A 23,462-nucleotide genomic window follows, 5' to 3' on the forward strand; every position below is an offset into this window, starting at 1 on the left:
GCTGGCTGTATGTGTATGACCGCGTTTGGATTCAGTAGCCACAACAGCAGCTCCTACGGCGTCTATCTGTTTATCTGTTTATGTAACACAACACAAATAAGAACCAGACATTTTTTTTTCATAACAGCCTGACATCTTTCCATGGTACAATATTTTCTCTCCTGTTATCTGAACCCATGTCATGCATTCATACAATCTTGCCCTATCTTTGCACCCTCACATCCTTTTCTGTTTCTCTTCCTATTACCTGACACAATCTCTTCCTCTGTTATGCTTCTCTTATGGCAAAAAAAAAATCAATTTAATGATCATGTCTACACTGAGACAGATTTGACCTGAAGTGACACTAGCAGACAGATATTCATATATACGATTCATGAAAGAACTGTATTAGCATAAAGTCTATTTGATAGTATTTTGACATAAAACGTTACACTTTTAAATTATGGAGAACACAGACGATGGGTACACTAATCCTGGTCCATGGTCATCAGAGGCAATCTGAATTAGCTGATATTAAAGAAAAACATTTTAATGTTATGAATGTTATAGTAATATAAGAAGTAACATACAATATGTAAGATTACACAATGATATTAGCCTAATATATTAGAAATTAGTAATTGTACATAGCCCTATATAAATAACATAGGTAACTTTACTCTGTAAAATACATTATGGTGAAAAACTGTATGAATGTGTTTTCCTGTATACAGTTAAACACAGTTACACATCAAAAAGCTTTATTTATGCACATTTTTCAGGGAATTTATACAGAATAAAGTAGTATATTATCTTAGAGACCGTTAAATATACTAATATTTAATATTATATTTAAAACTAATATTTAATGTCACATTTTACAGTCTTTTACTGTCATAGTTTCACTGTAAAATTTACAGTCACTTTAAACTATGAAATAAAATGCCAACCTTTTCCATAAAATCAACAATACAGTACAACAATAACATCCTTCTACTGTAGGATTATAAAAAGTTATACCATATTTATTACCGTAAAAGTTTGGCAACTACAGCTGCCAGTTTTTTATCATAAAAACAACTTTATTTTTTACAGTGTACTTGCATGATGCAAAAGAGTCGATTTGATCAGGGCCTCTAATGCTGGAGGACTAAGATAAAAAAAAAAAAAAGTCTAAAAAAACAGGATCAGCTTTGGATTGACAAGTCTTACGGTATTAAATCAATAATTCATCAAGGATTAAAAGCTTGATCAAAACATCCACACTCCAGAGCAATTTACAAAGCGCAAACCAGCAGGATGAGCCTTAATTCCTGCGTCACTACAAGCAACCAGTCATAAAAGGCTAAGAGACACAGTGACACAGTGTTCCTGGGGGAGAAGTGAAGTGGAGGGAAGAAAGTGCCACAATAAGAGGTAATGAGAGAGACAGGGGTGGGGGGAAATAAATGAAGCCAGACAGATTAGCAAATCACCAGCACAAATCGGTTAAACATCACAAAATTAGAGAGGTTCTAGTAGCCTTACATGTGGTGTAATGTTAGACCATTGTATTGTCCCTAAATAAATAATGAGAACACAAGAGAGTGCAAAGGTTTGACAGTGTCTACCAGATATAAAACTAGTTTGTAAATGTGGTAAACAACAAGATGTCTGCCATCTAAAAGCTTGTAGCAGTAGTTGGATATTATTTGGTCACATATTATCAAACAGGACTGATATTGGTTCTTTCAGCCTGTGATACAGCTTTGTTTTCCAAAACCCAAATCACGCTTGCCGTTGAACAACAAAACTTGGAATGTGTCTCCTTCACACCGTGTGTTACAAGCAGCAAAACACTCAGCCAACTATCTTTGTATTCTACACGCGCATTGTATAGACACACACACACACACACACACACACACCGACACACACACCTTTTGTTTGAGAGTGGCCGACTGGCATTTACCTCTAGACATTTCTTTTTTTTTGTCTGCTCTTGTAACACCCGTTTACACAATTTATAGTTGCCTAGACTGAAACCTTGCAGTTGTACATTCCACTGTATTATTAAGCTATGCATAAATGAAAAAGGTTCATTTATATTGCAAAACTGATGCTTGATTTTGACTGTTTTTTGTTTTCAACAAGCAAAAAAAAAATCGAGATGAAGGGCTTGGAATTAAGAGGCACATTGGCCCAAGTGTAGCCCATGGGCCTGACTTGCCCTTCATCATTGTGGATGCCAGTAAGTCCTTTTCCTCCTACACCCCATGTAAATGAATTTCACAGATTCATTAAACCTGGCGACCAAGGTTAATCAGCTCATCATTTGCTAAAGAAAAATCAGAGAGAGCATCCCAATGATGAGGGATTTCAGCTCGACTTCATCTTTAGAACCTTGAGAAAGTGGAGAAAATATTGCATCGTATCAGACAGGCATTAAAAACCATTTGGAAACAGTTTCCCAAAGCCTCTAAATCTAGACTGCAAGATGTTGATGGCAGCTTTAATTTAGGTATCTGATTAGGCTCTGGGGAACGCACTAAGTTACAATTATAGTCGAATGGCTGGAGGCATTGGGTATGACTTTGTTTTGCCACACACTCAGTGATTTTGTGCTGTACAGAGCATCCATTTATTTGTCGCATGTCTAATTCAAGACTGCAGCATATGCACTTTTTCCATTCTTTTACCCCTATTTCTTGTTTATGAGTTTTCTTTCATTAGAGTGGCTTTTTAATTACTGTTCCCTCTCTTTTTATGGCCTTGTTTTTTCTTCTTCTCTTTTTTTATCAAAGTACTTCTTTGATAGTTTTATAAGTTGCACCAGTGGCTGTGTGGTAAGCAGATTAATAGGAGAGTAATGTCATTAAAATGGTAATGTGTAGACTTGGGCGAGATGCTGAAAACAATAATACTCTACTTGATTAATGACACTCTAAAGCATGAGCATGCACAATGAATGTACACACACACACACAAACACACACTATTGTGGTTTTACTTTTATATATTTTTAAAATTGAAAACTTTTGCATTTATTTTTTTATTTGGAATTCTCACTGCTGTGATATTTCAGTTCCATTTTATTTCTCACTCTATAAATTAAATGGTCAAGAGACGTCTCAGTCACACACTCACACACACTAATGGCAGCCAATGACAATACAAGGTGCCTGCCTAACCATGAGGAGCAATTTGGGGTTCGGCGTCTTGCCCAAGGAAACTTTGACATGTGGACAGAAGGCACCAGGGATCAAACCACCGACCATGTGATTAACGGACGACCCGCTCCACCTCCTGAGCCACAGGAGTTAGAGGACAGCATGTTGTCAATTAACATGTGAGCCTTCTTGGTATAATTAAAATCCACTTTTACTTTAGAAAGTCATATAAAATATCAAAAATCAATGCACAGAGACAGACAGGGTGAGACGGAATGCATGTGCACGCGCGCACAGTGATACAAATAACACAATGGCACTGGAGGAGGCATTATGCAGTGTTGTTGTGGATGATTTTTTAATGAAATCCGGAGCTGTCTGTCTGCCATATGCAACACATGGTTTCCAACCACAAAGACACAGAGTGGGTGAAAACAAAGGCAAAACAAAGGACAGACAGGGAGGAGAGAATAAGGAGTTGGGAGAGGTTTTGATGAATAAATAAAATGACTGACTCTTAGCCTCTTTTGGTTTTCCACACTATGACACACTCACTAAAGGCAGCCAATGACAATACACCATCATAGAAACTAGAGTTAGAAATAACAGAGCGGCCGTAATTGAGTCAAAATCATACATTAGCTCCCTGTTAGTAAAGCTGAAAGCTTCATTACGATGATGAATAGGCCGGGGGATGAATTAGATGTGTGGTTCATGAAACTTCTTGTAGAGATCCTGAACAGTGATGGTGTTCTTGCTTGATCGATCGTGACCCACAACACTCCCAGTTACGCTTCCTGAATATCAGGTTCTGTCGCCTGTAAGAATGCGTGAACTTGGCACAGTAGGAACTGCTTAAGTTCTGTCAACAACAATGGACGTAATGAATTGGAAAGACAGGGCTGTATGAAAGGAACAGCCACCATAATAAATATAGGAAAGGACAGAGCACCTCTGCCAGCCACATAACAAGGGCTGCCAGCAGCAGCAACCTGTATCATATGTGAGTGTTTGTCTTTACTATTTGCTCTGCGTGTGCCTCTATACCTTCATAGTTGTGTATGGGAAACAGTTGGCAAATGGTCAAATAATGACCAGCAGAGACAGAAACAGAGTATTTGAGGGTCTGAATTCATTTTTTTCTCTCAGCCTCCCAGCATGCAAACAAATTCACACAACCATGCCTGCTTGAAATGGCTCTGTAGGAATAAATCTAGCTCCTGGGCTAGTGCAGCACAAACACAGTCTGATGTGTCTGCTCTACACGCCTCTCTCTAACACACATTTAGGATGACTATGCACGGATGATGGTGCCTTGTATCATTCAATTTAGTGAATTATCAACGCATCGGAGTCTTTATACAAAACAATCGCAAGGGGAAAAAAAAGAAACTGAAAGTGAAGTCAAACATGCTCAAGCATATATTTTTCATGCATGCATGCACACGAACACACACCTCTGGGCCAGCCTCCAGGAGGGCGCTGAGGCCTCTCAGCCAGAGCGGCGTCAGGGGAACGTAGTCTCTGATCATTTAATAGGCCTGGCCCCTGACAGACAGCGCTCGCTTCGTCAGCCTGTCAGGGGGCCAAAGCTGACCCTGCAGAGCCATTTTGGCTCTGGCTGGCTGCGTGCTGAGAGGCTGAGAAAAACAGCAAATCCAGAGCCTCAAAGCTTCTGTCCTGTCACTGCTGGTCATTATTTAACCATTCACTGGCAGTTTTCACAACACTCACACACACAGGAACACACTCGGCAGGGGAGGCAGACAGGGAGACGAACTAAGATAAACCCATTAGATTTATGTCGGTGCTGTCATTTATTTACTCATCTTGTGCAACAGTTATCGCTGATTGGAGACATAGACGCATAAATAAACATAAACAAAGACATAACACAAATCCCGCGCGCTGGCATTCTGTTCCTGTGCCGTGGGCTAGAAGTCATGCTGCATTTGAGGCACAACGAAAATAGAATGTGACTAAAAGAAAGCCAAACAATGCCAGCCTCCAAACCACAACTGTGCCTGTAGCAAGGGAAAATGACAGCATGTCTGAACGTTTGCACACATGCATGTGCACAATACCGCCCCACACACACACACACACACACACACACACACACAAAGCAACAAACCGTGAGTACGGGGCGATGGGGTGGGAAGGGGAGGGTGGAGAGAGCGCGACGCAACATCAGCCACTACACCTCAGCATGCTGAACAAGTTACACATGACCTTGGTTAAAGGTGTGTGCCTGTGTGTGCGAGAGCCACGCTGATTACATCTGACCTGCATGTGACTGTGATCAGAAAGACACCAGGAGCTGACAGTGCATGTGGAACTGATGGTGTGTGTGTGTTTGGTGGATGATGTGTGATGAATGGCATATGTACAGCAGGATGTTGCTTGGTGATTGGTTAGACTACTTACTCTATATGATTCAGTTAAAGGTTAATGTCCGTGCTTTAGACCCGCATGATTCTAAATCACAGAACCGTAATGAGCTACATCTATGTAAGCACCTATTATGTGACCTGATGCTGTCGGCACCAGTAAACAACATGCACAAGGATGAAGCCAGGTCATCTCATAGTCCAATGTAACGTGTCGTCTTGTCTTGTACAGCTTCACAAGAGGGGGAGTATGAGAGAAGACAGCTACTGGCAAGAAGAAGAAAATCAGTTTGAAGTTGTTGAGTAATTTTTTTCTTCCTGAAATGCAAATTTTCTAAGTAAAGACTACATTGTTGAATCCTCAGAATGCCCAGCCTGCAGCTATGGCTTGACACATTTCTCAAACTGACGGTCTGATACAAAGTCTGACAGTGTGTAACTGTAAAAGACATTTTCTTTTCCCTGAAATATGCAAAGATAGATTTTATAGGTTTTGAGTTCTAAAATATATCTATGTGAAATCAGGTATTGGCAGTGCATGCCTCTGCTGACAAGCATGTACTGAAAACTAAACAGGGTGCAGCTTTTAAAAAGCTTCGCCAAAACACACTGGACCACAGCAGACGTGATAAAAACCCAAACCAATCCAAATGACGATCTGACATACGGGCTGTTCATCTCCTGCTTTGCTCGATCAACACAGATTGGACTAATGTATCACCATAATCCTCACAACACTGAATCTGAACCGCTGCCTCGTCCAACAGTAAAATGATCTCTCTGCTGGCGTGTGGGGGAAATTGTCATACTTTGATTTCCACTAAACAGTGTCAGGTTTGTCTTGGCTTGGTTTGTCCACAGTGAAAGAAGCTCACGGCAACCTGTTCCCATATGAAATTATACTTGGTGAGTTTTACCGTTACAGATGGTTTATGGGTGGAAATGCAGGTGGGGGAGGGAGAGATGAGAGACCCGGGGTGCTGAAGGATGGTGTTTGTGTATTCATTACAGTGAACTGCAGAAGCAAGTTTCTAATGAATGCTGAGGTGTGTGTTTTGTGCGTGTGTGTGTGTGTGTGCATTCACTTGGGTGTAGGTTTGACTTTGCATGTGCGATAACTGAAGAGCAGAGGGCCACTTAGGGCCACTGCATAATAACTAGGTTTTCTATTGAGCAGAAAACACACACACACACACACACACACACACATAGATTCAGAGGGGCCCCTCGTTACTCATGCATGACCAGTCCATAATGCACTTCTGCGCTTTTACTCACCGTTGGCAGGACAACAGAATTACTGAGAAAAGGATTTGGGAAGGCAGGATTTGCCAAGACTGTGGGAACAGCCAGATTCCTTCTTACACCACAAAAGATGGAGGAAGAGCAGCTCAGCTCTCTCTTTCTCTAATACACCCAGAGCTGTGGAGGTATTATCCTTGAATGTATCACCTTCTTTCTCTGAGCCTGATGCAGCGGCGGAAATATTTTTCAACTTGGACTGCATGCAAAACATTCGCACATAAAAAAAAAAAAAACATTATTAAATGAAAACACAAGGGTAAGATGAAGCTGTATTTTCATTATGGAACAAAAGAAATGATGCAAAATCATTGCACCTGCAAGTCATATACTTTGAGTATATGTATACGTGTGTGTGCACCCAAATATTCAACTCTGGCTGAGCATTGACCGGTCTGGCTCCCTACAAAGAAGATGTGAGCAGACAACTAATGGAAGAGCTAGCCTCAATTAGCCCACTGACTGATGGGAAATGTGATTTCATTTAGTTGTCGGTACAGACACTGTAAACAAGTCATGTTTCCCCCTCCAGGAGACGGAGGAAAAAACAAAACAGACAGACACACTCACACAGAAGGAGAGAGAGAGGCGATGTCTGGGGGATTTGAGAGTCCTTGCAGCTGTTACAACATGTACATCATGTTCTGTCGTGAAACTTTTATGCAGTCCCATTATGTTAAATGTGGCTGTGTCACCTGTGGCACGGAGTCCAATGAGGCACACAAACAGCACACTGTGTTAAACTGATGACATCATCTTCATCACAACTGAAAGTGAACACAATAGTACGACCTCTTTTTTTCTTTTTTTTTCATCCACCTCAAACTTCTTTGCTCGCGTTCTTGTGAGCGCGCTCCGCAGATTTAATTACCACCAGCAGGAAGAAAAACTCCCACAGAACCTGCGACCTTGTTCAAATTCAAATTAACATGGCTGTTAAGAGTTGGATCATTTTGTGTCTTGTGCAGTGTCCGTCATCGTACAATGTGCTTTTAACAATTAAGTGGCCTTAGTGCAAGGTTTTCTAACCTGTGTTCTGGAACTAGAACACTACTTTTTTTTCTTCACCTATTATAACAAGTAAAAACGTTTTTCTGGCAAATTATGCCAAATATAAACAGACATGCAAGAAGTAAATAGACACTTTTATTTGAAATGAATGAAGGTGTCTATTTACTTCTTGCATGTCTGTGTATGCACTTAATACAAAACAGCTACAGGAAAACTTTACACATACAAATATTACATAATTAGAGGAAATATCTGATCAAAGCATCAGTTAACAAGTTTAAGAAGCGATACTAGGTGACAGTAGTGGAAATTAATTAAGTACATTTACCTAAGTACTTCTGTACATGTTTGAGGTACTTTTACTTTACTCAAGTATTTCCGTTTTCTGCTACTTTATACGTTACTACTGTGCCAACCACTTCAGATTAATAACACGAAATGCAATCAATATATAATATATATTATTATATACTGTGTTGAAGATTATTGATCCCCCAGCTACCCAGCAGATGAAGTAGTTTAAATCAGCTCAACATTTAAGTGCTGCGTACACAAGAATGCATCAATAATTATAAACCAGTAATATAATGTAAATATGAAATGGGACATGCATAATGAGGCTTTAACTTGTGGTACTTTTATAAGTATATTATGGTATTGTTAGTTTTACTTAAGTACAATGATCATAATACTTCTTCCACCTCTGCTTTGTGGTACACGTTCAACAGCCAGCCCTCTTCCTGCCATGTTATTATGTTTTTATTCTTCTGCATTTAACAGCATTCATTTTGTGACTGTCTCCAGTATTCTCTTACAACAAACAAGCAATGCCGTGCCTTAGTTTGAACATTTTATTGACTAGACAAACAGCTTGTGCTGCCGTCTAAATTAAATTTGTCGAAAAATTAGTAAAGTGGCATCTTATTTGAATTTGATTCGAGCTAAAGTGATTATCTATGGACAGATTTTCATTATTGGACAAATGGAGGTTAGCGAAAGTTCAATCACAAAGACTGTATTCATGGATTTTCCACACTGTCGGCTGTCTCTTGATGTTCTACTATTTATTCTCAGCCAATTACATTCCTCCACACCTGCTCTTAACCAATCATCTTGCTGCAGATGCCAGTGTTGTATGTTGCATCCAAAAGTCACATCCACATTCCTTTCATTGCATTGACTCTATTAGGGCAATTAATTAAACATTAAACGTTACACAGGACAAGAGCAGACATGCTTATTCCAGAAAAGCCCTTTGGCAGACGCTGAATATTAAGTGTTATTTGGATGCACATAACCTTGATGTAGCTGAATTGTCCTATAGCACTCATATAAAGCTGGAGTCTCACTTCATCCAGACATTAAGTGAGAGAAAAGAGTGTGTGTGTGGGTGTGTGTGTGTGTGTGTAGACTGAAGCAAAAAGAACGACGCCTGCTTGTGTAACGGTTTCATCAGTACAGCCTGGGTGCATTCTGATGGAAACAGAGCACTGTACGTATCGTTCTGAACAGAGGAAATTATATGTCATTGTCTATAAAGCCGACACTTTTCAGAGACAGTATCCTTGTGGCTTAGATCATTGAACGATGGCTGTAGAACACTCACCGATGATGACATCACCTCCTTTTAAGCCATTTACCTTCTCTGTTGTAGCTGGTTGTAGAAGATCAAGCTACTTTAAGGATCAAGTTTCCCAAATTCCATTCACATATTTTGTCCAGGGCACACGGCCAAAATAGATCTGGAGCAACATATTTATTCTGAAGGTGTGAACGTGAGTGCTCAAAAGTGGGGTACAGGGTGCAATGATTGCAAGTCAGTAATGATTGCTTCATGCAGGTATCGAGGCTTACTGGGATCATAAATGTCAGTGTGCGCCATGACACGAATCAATATGGATCATTTGCTTCATGTATATTGTCACACAGTACTGTATGTCAGCCTTTGTTACAGGTTAAAGCCAGATCAACTGATTTACAGTGAAGATTATTTAAACGTGCTATTCACACGTCTCACAGGCTCCTTGGTCGCAGATTTGTAGTGTACCAGGACCAGGTGGAAAATAGAAGTAATCAATTTGAACAGTTAAGCTGGGAGGAACATTGCACCACCACGTCACCCCCTGTCTGCTAGCTTTACATAACTTACAAAGAGTTTCTGTTGGATCTTTTTTTTGGTACAAGACCAAAATATTTCCCAGCCAGCGAAATTGCATTTTTTTTGACAGTCATCCATCCCTCTGATTTGTTTTTCAGTGTATTTTCAACCTTCTTTTTTTTTTTCTTTCTCTGCGGCCAAACACCTCTTTCAACACTTTCTTACTCTAACCCCCAGCAACACGGAGCGATCCATATCCTCTGCAGCAGGTGCATATCTATCAAAAACCCTGTAGGACTGACCTCACAGCTGATCCTTAATTTATAAGGGTATGCCATCAACTCCCGCTGGTTGATTCATCTGATGGATAAACGGCTACACGGTGATTTGCTTTCTTGCTGTGCATGGCCTAGAACAGTTTCCAGACAGAAATCTGTGCAGGTTTCACGAGGGAGTATTAACATACCTAATTATAGAGTAAGTGCCTCAGTATTTGAATACTAAAATGAAAGTTGTGATAGCTGAAATTAAGTCGATATGTATTTTACCAAATTTAATGCAAGAAACTTAGATTCATAAAATGTGACACAGTATGTGGTTCCATTAACTGCTCTGTATAATAAGTCCACATTCTCGGCGGATATCAGCAAAGCAAAGGCAAACTTTACTCACCACCTTGAGGCTGCTGCAGTGAAACTTTAATGTTTGACAAGGACGTCAACATTACTGTCTTCAAACTTCTCTGCCTCTTTAATTTGGTCACAGGATCTGCATTGCCATTGGTATGCAGTTTCTGCTGCATGGCAAAACTCAGTGGTGCTTGTTAAAAACACTTTTCATATCTATGCAAGTGCAATGAATGGTGTCTGACAAGGGCGCTTGTCTGCCAATTGGAGTATTCAAGGAAGCACCCTGCCAAGATGAAAGCCCCGGGTGACGCTGGAGAGTGAGGTGTCGAGGGTAAGGGAGAAGTGAAACATCCAGATAGGGAGACGAGAGCAGAGGAGTGGAAGGAAGGACGGACATAAAAAAACACGTGAAAGAACTATTTTTATTGCATTCACAGAGATTTAACTCAGGACAGTGATATGAAATGGACCACCTCTTCATTCTTACTGTTGATCTCTGTGATTGTGTCTACATAATAAATGGCTGAAAGTCGTGCCTGCGTATACTGTTTGCATTTGTGAGATAGTGTGTGCGGGTTTAGGTGTTTGAGCACGAGATCGAAGCTGTGTCAAGGCTCATTTCCTGTATATCTCACGGATGGCGCCTGTTCTTTTTTTGGCTCTGTTCTTTTTTTTTTCCCCCCTGCTGAACCGTCTTTTTCTTTTTTTTTTTATTATCAAATTCTCCGGGTTAATCTCTCTCTGCTCCAAATTACTGTCTGCATAGAGGAGCAGATGTGATATAGGAATGCCCCTGTCATCCGCCCCCCCCCCCCCCCCCCATCCTGTCCTCCCTACATCCGTCTAATTCTCTCATCCCCCTCACCCATTTATGACACACACAGACAGAGACACACAATGTTTTGCTGTTACACTCATCCCTGTCTCATCTCATCTTATCACAGCGAGGCTTTAAGAGACCATCGGCACAGCAGTGGCCAGTAACATGTCACTCAGGATCCCAGCCAAGCCACAGGCACAACATATACTCACATAACATCTCAAAAACAGCCCATCACCGTCCTCTGGTTCTTCTGATGCTTGTTCCTGTCTGCTTGTGTCTTTTTCCCTCCTCCTACCTGTCTCTTCTCTGTTATCTCTGCTATCAAAGATGGTCTCCTTTGAATGACAAGTACCCACTGTATATGAGCAGAACTGCTGAGACTTCAGGCCTTATGCTATTTAGTTTTCTAATCAAGTTGAAAAGGTTCTAGCAGTTGAAGCAGTGTGGCTGTTTGGTATGGTGTCGTATATAAAAAGCCCAGTTTGATTAAAAAAAAGCAAATAAAAGTCTAATTAGATGCTTCACATGTCGATTTAGCAGTCGTCTCTGGTGTTTCTTGCTCTTTCCCTCAATATAAATCTGTCACCTTACTGTGCATCACTCCGTACAGACGCGATGCACCATAATGTCAGTGATTATGCAGAAATATATCTGTGAAGACATAATGAACCCAAAAGTGTGAGAAATAAACGCTGGAATCAGCACATGCCACCTGTCCAGCAGCATGACAGGACCATGTGTTTGTGAGAGACCAGGGGGAGGAAGCAATTCATCAACCTGATGATCGTCTCTCACAGATGTATGTATTTTTTACGTACAAGTAGAGCTGCATTACGTGGGAACATGAGAGACTAGCGTAGGAAAATATATCAAAACTAGAGCTTTTCATTAAAGATGTCAGATAAGATACTGTCATCACTATATGTTCACCCTGTGGATATGAGCATGTAGTTTAAATGCTGTAATAATACTGCTGACAGAACATTTCTTATTATTTCCCATCACGGTCAAATTGCTGCCATGTCGTATATGATACAGTTCTACTCTTTGCGTTGAAGGGAATCCCATTGCGATTGTGAGATTGTTTCTGAATATGGAAATTATCCATATCCGACAGAAACTCTCAGATATGTATGGATTCTGCAAAGTTTCCACTTTTCTTCGAGTTTAATTTCCTTTCTTCATGAACGTTATCAGATTCAGAAACTCAAAACTCCACAGTGACTTCAGCTCTGTGTTAGTAATGCCTATGGGGGTGAAAGGTGGCTCCAGGATTATGTCAGATGAAGGTCACCTCCTCTCAAACAGGCTGGGCTGGGACCAGCTGTATGGAGGAAATACTACAGTAAGATATTGGCTTCTTTATTTTGGTTTGAGGCTCACTTTTAATAAGGTCAGGATTAAGGTGACCAGTGCATTACGACAAGGGCTTAGGATCAGCGCTTAGTCCTGGAGAGTAGGCTACCATTTACCAGCTCAGTGCAACTGTGGTTAACACTGTCTAATTATTAGTGCCATGCCGGCAGATTTTGGGCCTGTCTCTACAGTAATAGCTCATGTCTGCAGCTCTGTCTGTGTGTGTGTGTGTGTGCGCATGTTGAGAAGCGGGCACCCGAAGGTGACCACTGGTGTGAGGATTTGTGCGTGTCAGCTGTTATGATTTAATATTTGCCGTGCTGATATCTCCATTCACCATTCTGCTGTACCCTCTCCTCCACCATCCATCTCAAATACAGAGTAGCATGATAATGTTGCTCTGAGGGTGCTTCTCAAAGGATCAGCAGAGATTAGCATTAGCTGGTCCATTTGAACTGGATACACATGCAGCGGCATTAGCATGTTGGCAAACTAGTCTGGGATTGTAGCCATAGTATGAATTTTCATAGAAAAAGCTAAATATACATGTGCACAGTTCCAAGAAGGGTACTTTAAAACAGCTTTGGTGTCTTGTAAATCAAGAAAATGAATAAGTAAATAATTCTCAAAGTTATCATATTATTATGTATCTTAATTCAGCTGTATACGTGGATTTAATACCAATCAAAGAAACCCCCAAAGCCTTTTACTTCTGATTCATAATCGTAGTTGTTTGACCTTTAGCTGTTTGAGGCCGATTTGTGCAAAGACAATTTCTTACCCCTCTTATTTGGATATGAAGTGGCAACACGAGCTGTTAAAAGAATGCCCCCAGGAGCAATACCAATTTTCTAAAACAATTATGTTGACAAATTCTCCAGTGAAAAAAGCTTGTTATTATTGAAATGTCATACAATCCAAAAATAATGCATCTGCCAAAAGCCAGAACGTACAGCCAGGGTTTCAACTGAAATCCAATCCATCAAAACGAATCCAGCTGTGCTAAATTCACTTCCCACGTGGGCCATAGATTAACATTTAAAATAACAGAATGCCACAGCAATAAGGCTAAGAGTGAACCGTAGTGCACGAGGATGCCAGCTGACAGTGATCTATACTTGTATAGATGCTATACTCTTTGCTCTTTGCAGCACACACGCAATGCCATGAATCACACATCATGGGATGAAAATTAAGCACATGAATGCACTTTTCACTAATGAGACTTACTGGATTCTCTCTGCATCAGAATTTTGATTCACTTAAGCCACTGGAAGCATTTGACTTGTGGGTATAGTGGAGAGATGGACTGAGTAATTCAGCGCACTGTGAGACAAACACTAATGAGGAAGATAAAGGGGGAATTGAGTTAACTGTGTTTCCCCATTTCTAATGATAAGAGATGAGGAGAGACAGGGAGGGAGTGCAAAGAAAGGCATGACCATTCTGTATACCAGAAGAACGCATTTGCTGTGTGTCTAACTGTTTTTTGTCGCAAAGCACAATGCTTGTTCTGCCCAACTGGAGCAAAGTGAGAGAAAAGCAAATAGCTTTAAGATAGGCGGTGAAATTACCCGTAATTGGAGACCATTTAAAAACATAATAACTTCTTTGTTTCCTCAGCAGGAGGTTCAGGGCTGGGGAAGCTTTTTGATTAGAACTGGAGATGAGTTAGCTATAAAACTACTGAGCCAAACCTTAGCCAGATTCACACTGTGTGTGTGTGTGTGTGTGTGTGTGTGTGTGTGTGTGTATGTGTATGTGTTAAATGTGTCTGCCAAAATGCAAGAATTAATCATTCCAAAGGAGGATTATTAAAGTCCGGTGTAGGTTCAACGCAGATCAGTTGACACTGTCCCATCACACAAATTCCCACACAAAGCTGCAAGGAACAAGCAAACAGGCTTGTAAAATCTCAAAGCATCAATGCTAAACACCAACTTCCAAAAAAAAAATGCAAATGGAGCATGAAAATATGTATTAAAATCCAGCTGGAAACACGCCACAGCGTCTTTAACAAAGATGTGTATGCGGTAGCAAATTGTCACCGTTCCACTGAGTAGGATAGTGGAAGTAAGCTCAGGGGTGTGTGCCACTTAGGATGGGGGGAATAATGTTGTGTAGCACATAATGGATTTGCAATGGGGCAAACAGAGACAGATGGTGGAGGGGGGGGGCGGGCCGTGTGTTTCTGTGTGCTATGTGTTTGCTAGCTTGGACACACACACACTGTGCACAGCACAATGAGAAATCCCTAAGGCGCATTATGTATGCTGCCGCTCGCTCACCCAAGCCAAGGGTCTCAGTTCATTTGGTTTTTAACTGTTATAAATTGTCTCACTTGACTCCATCTTCCCTCCCCTCTACAACAGGCCTGGAGCAATCTCTACACAGAGAGCGACCAGACTCCAAACTCAGAACCAATACGGGATTTTAGATTTAGAAACAGGATCCATACTGGTAGAAAGAAGAGTCACAGAGTGCAGGCTCACGGTTGTTTTCTATGAGTGTATGTATTGTGTGTGTGTGTGTGTGTGTGTGTGTGTGTGTGTGTGTGTTAACAAGGGCATGGGTGTGAAAACCTTTTCACTTGGATGAAATTTCACCCCCTCACTTCTCAAAACTAATCAGTTAATTGCAGGTTTTAAATATATCTCTGGTTTCACACAGAAACCTGCGCATACACAGCCTCGCAAACATCCTCCGTTTGCTCCATCTAAAGCTCTATTGTTCTGCACATTACCGCCCGGCTGAAAATATAGGAGCTGAAACAACACGGCGGTAAGAAGCACTTTGATTTATGGCGTACAACAACCACAATGGAAGGACCGGGTTCAATTTGAGTATAGGACGACATCAATGGATTCTAACAGCATAATTTTCCTGCATTAGATGTGTACAGAAATGGTTCTCATGCAGAAGAGTGTCTAATAGCTTTCAAACACCGAATTAAGATGTGGAGGGACCCTCAAGCTGATGATTAGACAAGGGACTAGAAAGTGACTTCTGGCGATAATATGAATACAAAAACATACACGTACACACTCAAGTGCACACGCGCGCACACACACAAACACGGGCACACACAGAAAGTCAATTAACATGAACATGTGTCTTTAGGGAATTATATTTCAATTAGCTTTAGCTACTTCTAGGCTTCCTTTGAGACCGCGATGCTAAAACAAGTGCATAGCTGTGTATTTGTGGATGCAGTAAATCCCTCTTTTTAATTAGTATCATGACATAACTCCATATTGTTATTGTATAAGTACAAGTTAAGCAATTAAGCACTAAATCAGTGTTTCGCATGATATTAGAGAAGCGTGACATTATAATGCAGCTTACGCGTGGGATGACTTTGCAGATATTACTAACGTGGCAGCGTTTGAAGCTGATTTAAAAAACAAAATATTGCAATGAGAGATGAGCACATATAAGTGTCCATTAGATATGTGTAATAGCCTTCAGGAGGAAATGAGCACCATCATTAAAGAGGGAACGCAACTCATCATAGGGATTACTTTATAGAAATGCAGCAGTGATTTCGGAAAATATGAATATTGACTGGAGGAGGACCTCTGGGATTTTCTGTGGATGGTTCATTTCCTGTTCATGAACTGACTGGACTTTACCTTTGGTTATATACACCATCATGGTGAAGAGAAAAGATTTCTTGTTATGTTTCTATCACAACCCCAAATCCTAAGGCCCGGAGATAGCACTCCTTTTTTTTTCTCTTCCCAATTCTGTTTTTGCTCTACCTCCTTTTTCGGCGTATTCCCTGGGAATTTAGTCTTCCTGTCAACACTGATTTGACTGAAAAAAATATGCCTGTACATGTAGACAGAGGAAGTTATCGCCGAATCTGGGTCATAAAAACAGCAGAAATAAAGTTTTAAAAGAAATGCCACAATTCCTGAGCTTCATCCATGTTTAGTCCAGCAAATGCCGCCTGAAAACAGCACGTTTGTCTGCGGTTCTCTCGCACCTCTGGGTTTATGTGTGCGTCTGCGCGTGTTTCTGGTGTACACAATACGACTTTGGCTGTAAGAGTGTGTATGGGCTTACTTTGCTTTTGACTAAATTCATTTTCATTTTTTTTTGTCCCCAAACAATATCAGAGATGGGGCCGGAGTGCTGAGGGAGTAAGCAGTCACGGCTGTCCATATCTTTATCTCTGGTGAAGAAAATGATTACTGTAACATGTACTAGCACGTCTCCAGACTCTGGTCCTCGGGGAAATGTATGAAAAGGAGCTGTCAGATGAAAGGGCACATAACAGAAGAAGAACATTATCTAAGAGTTGTTAAGAGGGCGGCCGATACATGAACTTACAGAGCGCATCAGATCAACTGAAACGCATGTTAAGTCACTTCATTTGTTTGCTTATTTGCAAGTGTGTGTGTGTGTGTGTGTGTGTGTGTGAGGCAGAAAATGATGTCATTATCTTGGGCTTTCTTTAATTTCTCATTTCCCTCAGTTTGAATCTTCTTTTTTAGCTTTTCTTGGTTTGAGTGAAAGATCACGACACCCTCTGCATGGAGAGTTTTAATCCAAAAAGGTGATTGTGTTTGTGTCTCTTTTATTCCAGAGTGTTTGAGATTAGTGACACATGGCTTGTCAAAGACTGGAGCCTCAGATTAGCCACTCGCTAATCCTTTTCAATTCAATGCCAATACAGACATCACGTATGCGTGCATGCGTACAAACGGGGCCCGACGTACTCACACCCAATAACACAGTGTGTGTCTTTCCCAATACACATTCTGGATAGATTATATCTGATTGCTCAAGTTTGACTCTAACAAAAGAAGTTTGCTCTGTCAATCACAAGACAAGTTCTCCAAAATAGTAATCCCAAGAGGTTTCTCTATGAGGATGACGCATCATATCAAATCAATACTACAGGGCAAGCTGCACGTTTACAAAAATCCTTTACAGTGTCTTCTACATCTGAGCGTTTGACGTGATGTTCTTTAACTCACAGTTTAACATTACATAAGTCTCACATCGATAAATGCACATTAGTCATACTCTCACTTGTACGCATAAATAGGTACATGCTCACTTTAAAGAAAAAGCCCCATCAGCTGATATGTGAGCTGAGCTGGCACACTTCTTGCACCTACTGGGAGGTCTATTCAGGGTGCAAACCCTCTGTCTGCTGCCGCCGCTGTTGCAGCCGGGTCCACCTGTGGGTTCGTATTCTCACTGTTCACCACGGGGAGACTGCATTTGATCTCTCCCTTCTCTCAATTTGGGCTGGGCTTTAAATTACACTACGCCTGAGAAATACGACACGCGGGCCTTGATGCCAAAATAAAAATCTATCACCACAAAATATTTCTGTTTGTGGATTAGAAATGTGGTTGACATTTTCTGGATTTGGAGCCAGGAAGCCATTGGCATCACCAGCATGTGATTCTATTAGATAATACTATAGAATCACTTTGGCTAAAATACTATGCTACTTATTAGAATGAAACTATCCTATGAATGTGACATGCTCTTGAATTTAAGCCTGACAACATAATTATAGATGTTTTTTTTTTGTTTTGTTTTTTATTTGTATGCTTGAAATGAGCAATGATTAACACAACCACCCATGATGGTGTGTCATTGCCACCCCGCAGCCAATTACTCTGGAGTATTTATTCTATTTTCATGAGATTCTTACCAGAATCAGTGAAGCCCTACAGTACACTGCAGCTGACATCCTGTGAGGCTATATTTCCAGTCTTCATATCAGTGAGTTCAGACAATACAGGCAGGCTGAATGCTGCCTCTCACTGAATCTGTAGCTTTGGGGCATATTTAGCAGCAATTTAATCATAGGGCTCAGATGTGGCAGATGTTTTTTTCGAGGTTACGTATGTGACAAAGACAAGTAGGTCTAATGTATAATATTAGACTACTGGTGCAAATGAGTTCATTTTTCATATTAACGCTACAGTAAAACCGTGCTGTCTGATCTGGCTGGCATTGCAGCATCATTTTGGTGCGGATGCATCCTATTTTGATATATATTTTAGCAGATTTCCACAGCTTGGTTTGGGGAGCTGAGCGCTCTGAACATCGGAGGACATTAGCACACGGCTTCAAACTTTCCAAATCATCCATGGTGTCTTGCTCGGTTCTGTTTTTCCACCTGTGAATCTTGAGTGCGTGCATTAAGCTTAACAAGATCCGGCCTCTTCTGCCTTGTTTTATCCGTATGTCTAAATACGCCGTAAGAGCGGATGGGTTTAACTTGCCATAAGTGTACCTTCCTAAGCAAAACCTGCCTCAAATGCACGAGTTTACTGATATGAGGAGTTGGAACAGGTGGCAGTTTCACTGCAAGTGCTTTTGGAGCAGCTCTGGAGAGACACATTTCTGCTCTGCCATGAAGAGCGTGTAAGCTCTGAATCCTACCACGTTCCCCTCCAGCCTCCTCCTCCTTTCTGTTTTAACTTTTTTAACACCTGGACTAACAAAAGACTGGCTTTGATCATGGGAAATCCCTTGGCAGAGCAGCAATGAATCCACAGTGGAGCTCTGCGTGTGTGTGTGTGTGTGTGTGTGTCTGTGTGATGCACATTGAGCCAGTTCTGCTCTACTGAGGATTCTCAGCACTGAAGTTTCATGGCATCGGTATAAGGTACAGAACACCTCACATGTTCTACCCGACAGAGCATGGCTGTGAAAATGAACACACTCGCAAACACACAGAAGAGGGAGGGAGAGTCCAAGTGAGCAAGAAAGAGAGAACATCTTGTTTCTCCCGTGTAATCAGTGGCTCTGCAAACACACACACAAGGCCGCTTGTTATCAGAAGCTTTCCCACGCCGCTGTGGTACAAAGCTCCACGCCAGGATGGGAGGATGAAGCGAGGGAGGGATGGACGGAAGTACAGAGGGATGGAGGGTCAGCCTTCAGCGGCTTAGACTCACTGCAGGGATAAACACATCTCTCATGGGGGTTTGTATTTAGGGTAGCAAGATCAGAGTTCAAAACAGACAGACTAGCAGGCAGGGGTTAGGGCGGCAGAGTGACGGGAACCAGACAGAGCAGCGGAGATAAAAAGGCATCCAGCAAACAACAACCAGTGCACGTATCGCAAGCTTTAGCAGAGGCCCCGTTCCTCCTCCACACCTCTCCTCCCACATTACTCTTACATCAACTCCTCTATTCTAGAACGTCTTCCTCTTTCCCTGCCGCTCTCTGCCTCTATCTCCCTTCGCCCGCTGCTCAGCCCCGAGCTCTTACGTAAGAGGCCTATTTGCATAACAGGCTGTTTTCTCTGACTCCGGCACGGACACACGAGACAGCATAGATAATACGTTAACAACTCGGGCTGTTGGTAAGCAACAACCTCCATCACAAACACTACACATTCGCACTATATAGCGCGCAGGTCTAGTTAGTGACAGAGAGTCAGTGTCTCTGGACGTCTTGATGGCAGCTGGCGGCGTGCCAGAAATAGCTGTCATTTGCAGAGCGCATGGATATGGCTTCAGCTAGATAGACTTCATTCAGGAGGGGGCTGACCTGCCTGCTGTGTGGAACCTATACAATAATAGGTCTTGCACCGAGAGATGACTGTTCAAATCAAGCAGCCTAGCATTATCCTCTTCAGGGTTAGGGAGAGGGATGAAGAGAGAGAAAGAGACTGATGAGTGTGTGTGTGTGTGCGTGCCTGTGTGTGTGTGTGTTTGTGTGTGTGTGTGTGCGCGTTATGTTTTGTTGCCTGACGTGCACTCTGCTGTTACCTGCATGGTTATGTCTTTGCTTATAGGCCAAACACCAGCTATGCAAACAGAGCACACACTTGCAGGAATATATGCAAACACACACACGCACACGCTCATAGACGAGTGTCGCCGCCCTTAGGAAAATAAAGAGAGAAAACAAAGAGAGGCTAGGGGATGTCGATAAATGCTGCAGTACGAGCTGTCAGATATACCCTAAGATACCTCATTACAGGCCAATTCATTAAGTCAAGAATGGCCTTAATCACGTCTGGTCATAAAGGAAGAACTGCTCTTCCTCGCTCATATGCACACACACACACACACACTTCAAAGAGACAGCAACAAATGATCAAGGGAGTCAAGCACAAATGATCTCTCATTTGGGATTTCTCATTTACTCGTGTAGAAAACAGCAGTTAAAGTCAAGGCTTTCATGTTAATAAGTGCGTTATCCAATGCCTTCGATACATCTTGATGTGATTCGGGGTGGTGGGGGGGGGATAAAGTGGACTTTATATCACAAACTGAAGCTCAGTGTGGCATATGTGGCCCTGCTGTTAGACTGACAGTTGTTTCGGAGTAAATCCATCACCCTCCTGCCACTGTTACGCAGCATGAGTGTTCCAGTCCAGAAAATCAAGAAGTGTTCCTTCTTTAACTTCTCACATAAACGGGGGATTTTGTTACTTTTCCTTGGGTGCCATCCAGGACTTTTTTTTTTCTTCTTCTTTTCTTTTTTTCCCCCCCCCACTGTGCTGTATTTAAGTGTAAAGAAATGGCCACATGAAATACCACTGGGTTGTGCTCATGAGACTTCAGATTTGTTAAAAGTGGAACTACTTTGAAGGGGGAAAAAATTCTACACAGCTAAAAACAGTGCTGCAGTAGCATGCTCGAAATAATGTGACCTGATATGGACACGGAATCCAACTTAAGGTATAAATAAGTCATTCTTGAATTTACTTATGATAACCATCAAGCAATCTTAAATTAACTTTTTGTCTTTTTGGCATACAGCACTGGCCAAATCTTCTTCCTCTGTTATTACTATTTAAGACATCAGGCGACTGAAGTGTAAAATAAACCTAAAAAGTCAAACACAACATTACTCTAATTCCAAATCCGTCACGTCACTGTTATGTATCATCTATTTCTACTTGAATGCGTTCCTAGAAATGAAGCTGTCAGTGTCAGTCTTACAAACAAGTACGCGCACTTCCCTGTGACCTTGACCCCCAATGTCACCTTACTCCGTGTTTACAGTCTCCACTGTGCGTAAACACCACCGCGAGCTGTTTACCGCGCTCTTATCACAGAGAGCCTCCAGATCAGGATCATATCCACATTTAGAAGAGACCAGCCATTGCCAAAATTGATTTCCATCTACTTAAGTAAGGTAAGCACAGGAATCACTCATAGAAACAGTGTCTTGAATTTTGGCTGTGAGGCGTAATCTCAGAGGAAGATCGTCCTTAATATCATCATCATCATATCGGTGTGATATCAAGGAAAATAAACTTTCATGGAGAAGCCTGACATTCCAATCAGGCCTGTTGATGCAACGCGTTTGAGATAAATTGGTATTAGCCTTCTTTAAAACCTCGTGAAGGCGCACACGCGCCACACCTGTGCACAAGGAACTAATAAATCAAAGTCGTAACAAGAAAACAATCCAAATGTTCTGGAATCGAAACGCTGTGCGTGTCAGGGAGCTGCTGAAGCTGCTGTAATCAGCAGCATCAAACAGATCGGTGCGTAAAACGCTGCCAGTGTCCCCGTGACTCATCCAAGTGCTGCAAGTCAAAAACAACCGCGGGGTTGGTGTCTTCATGGTGAGGTGTGTCTCCCTCACGGGCTCATTTTTTATTTATTTATTTATTTATTTATTGTTTGCTTCATTGGCACTCACTCACAGAACATAGCACAGAATAGATCCTGAGCACACAATTATGAAAATAGGATTTCCTTAATTTCCGCACATTAACATCCACGAGTGATCCCCATCTCTCTTTCCCTCTCTCTCTCTCTCTCTCTCTCTCTCTCACCCTTGCTGTCTCACATCACATCACGCACCTCTGCATACGCATTCAACTCACGTACACACACGTACACACACATGTACATGAGAATGATGTGAGAGAGGGGAAGAGAGATCTTTCTGCCAGGACCCGCGTGTGAGCGACTGAGAGCTGCCACTTCACCCTGCTGCTGGCCTGTAACATGCGCGCGTAAACACACACACACACACACACACACACACACACACACACTAAACATACATAAACATACACGCGCAGGCTCACCTTTAAGAAGAATCCCATAAATAGTGTAGAGGGTGAAAATCAAATGCTTCTTGAGATGCATCCTGTCCTCCTCTCTTTCTTGCTCTTTGCCTTCCGTGCGCTAACTTCTCCTCACCGTCTCTCTCCACTGCACCTTGACCGGACGGCTTTGTCAAGCTATCCAGGTGGACTTGAGAGTGCGTCTTTTGTGCGTCTCTGGAAAAAGGGGGGGTTAACACAACGGACTTCACGACTCCGCAGACTCTGTTTTTTTTTTTAAAAAAACGGAAATGTCCCTCAAAATAAAAAAAAAATAAAAAAACAATACTCTGGATATTTTCAGAGATGTACCAGCGGGTGAGGTACAGGCTCAGCTGACGGGACTTCACTGCACAACAGCAGCAAACCTCAGGGAGTCAGAACAGTCGTCCTCCGGTTAACAGAGTAGATGCTGCTGCCGCTGCTTGTACTACTGTCTGCCCCGGTCCTGGTCTGCTGTGGCGCACAATCCACAGCGCAAGGAACACGAGTGGATTGTTTGAGTCCCGCCCACAACGGCTTTGACGGACGTGAAAGGTGAACCAATCACGAAGAGCCGGGGGGCCAAGCGAAGAGATACACTTCAAGAAATATCAGTTCAGCTGTTTTTTTTTTACACATACTGTGAGTTAAAATACTAGTTAAAAAAAGAGCATTGAGGCGAGTTC

The 23,462-nt window shown here is 41.9% G+C and overlaps 1 protein-coding gene across 4 annotated transcripts in view; it reads right to left on the reverse strand.

Annotated features, from left to right (window-relative positions):
- cadm2a (cell adhesion molecule 2a) overlaps positions 1-23,251 on the reverse strand; it is a 194,369-nt gene extending 171,118 nt beyond the window's left edge. For 3 of the 4 annotated variants that reach the window (XM_019253179.2, XM_019253180.2, XM_019253177.2), the window contains exon 1: positions 22,777-23,251. In XM_019253179.2, the coding sequence (XP_019108724.1) occupies positions 22,777-22,837 (61 nt within the window). In that variant the 5' untranslated portion in view covers positions 22,838-23,251. The remainder of the gene's footprint in view (positions 1-22,776) is intronic. The other variant, XM_027273402.1, reaches the window with a different exon arrangement.
- Positions 23,252-23,462: the final 211 nt, after the last annotated feature.

The sequence above is a fragment of the Larimichthys crocea genome, chromosome XXII (genome assembly GCF_000972845.2).
Source record: "Larimichthys crocea isolate SSNF chromosome XXII, L_crocea_2.0, whole genome shotgun sequence".
Classification (NCBI taxonomy): Eukaryota; Metazoa; Chordata; class Actinopteri; family Sciaenidae; genus Larimichthys; species Larimichthys crocea.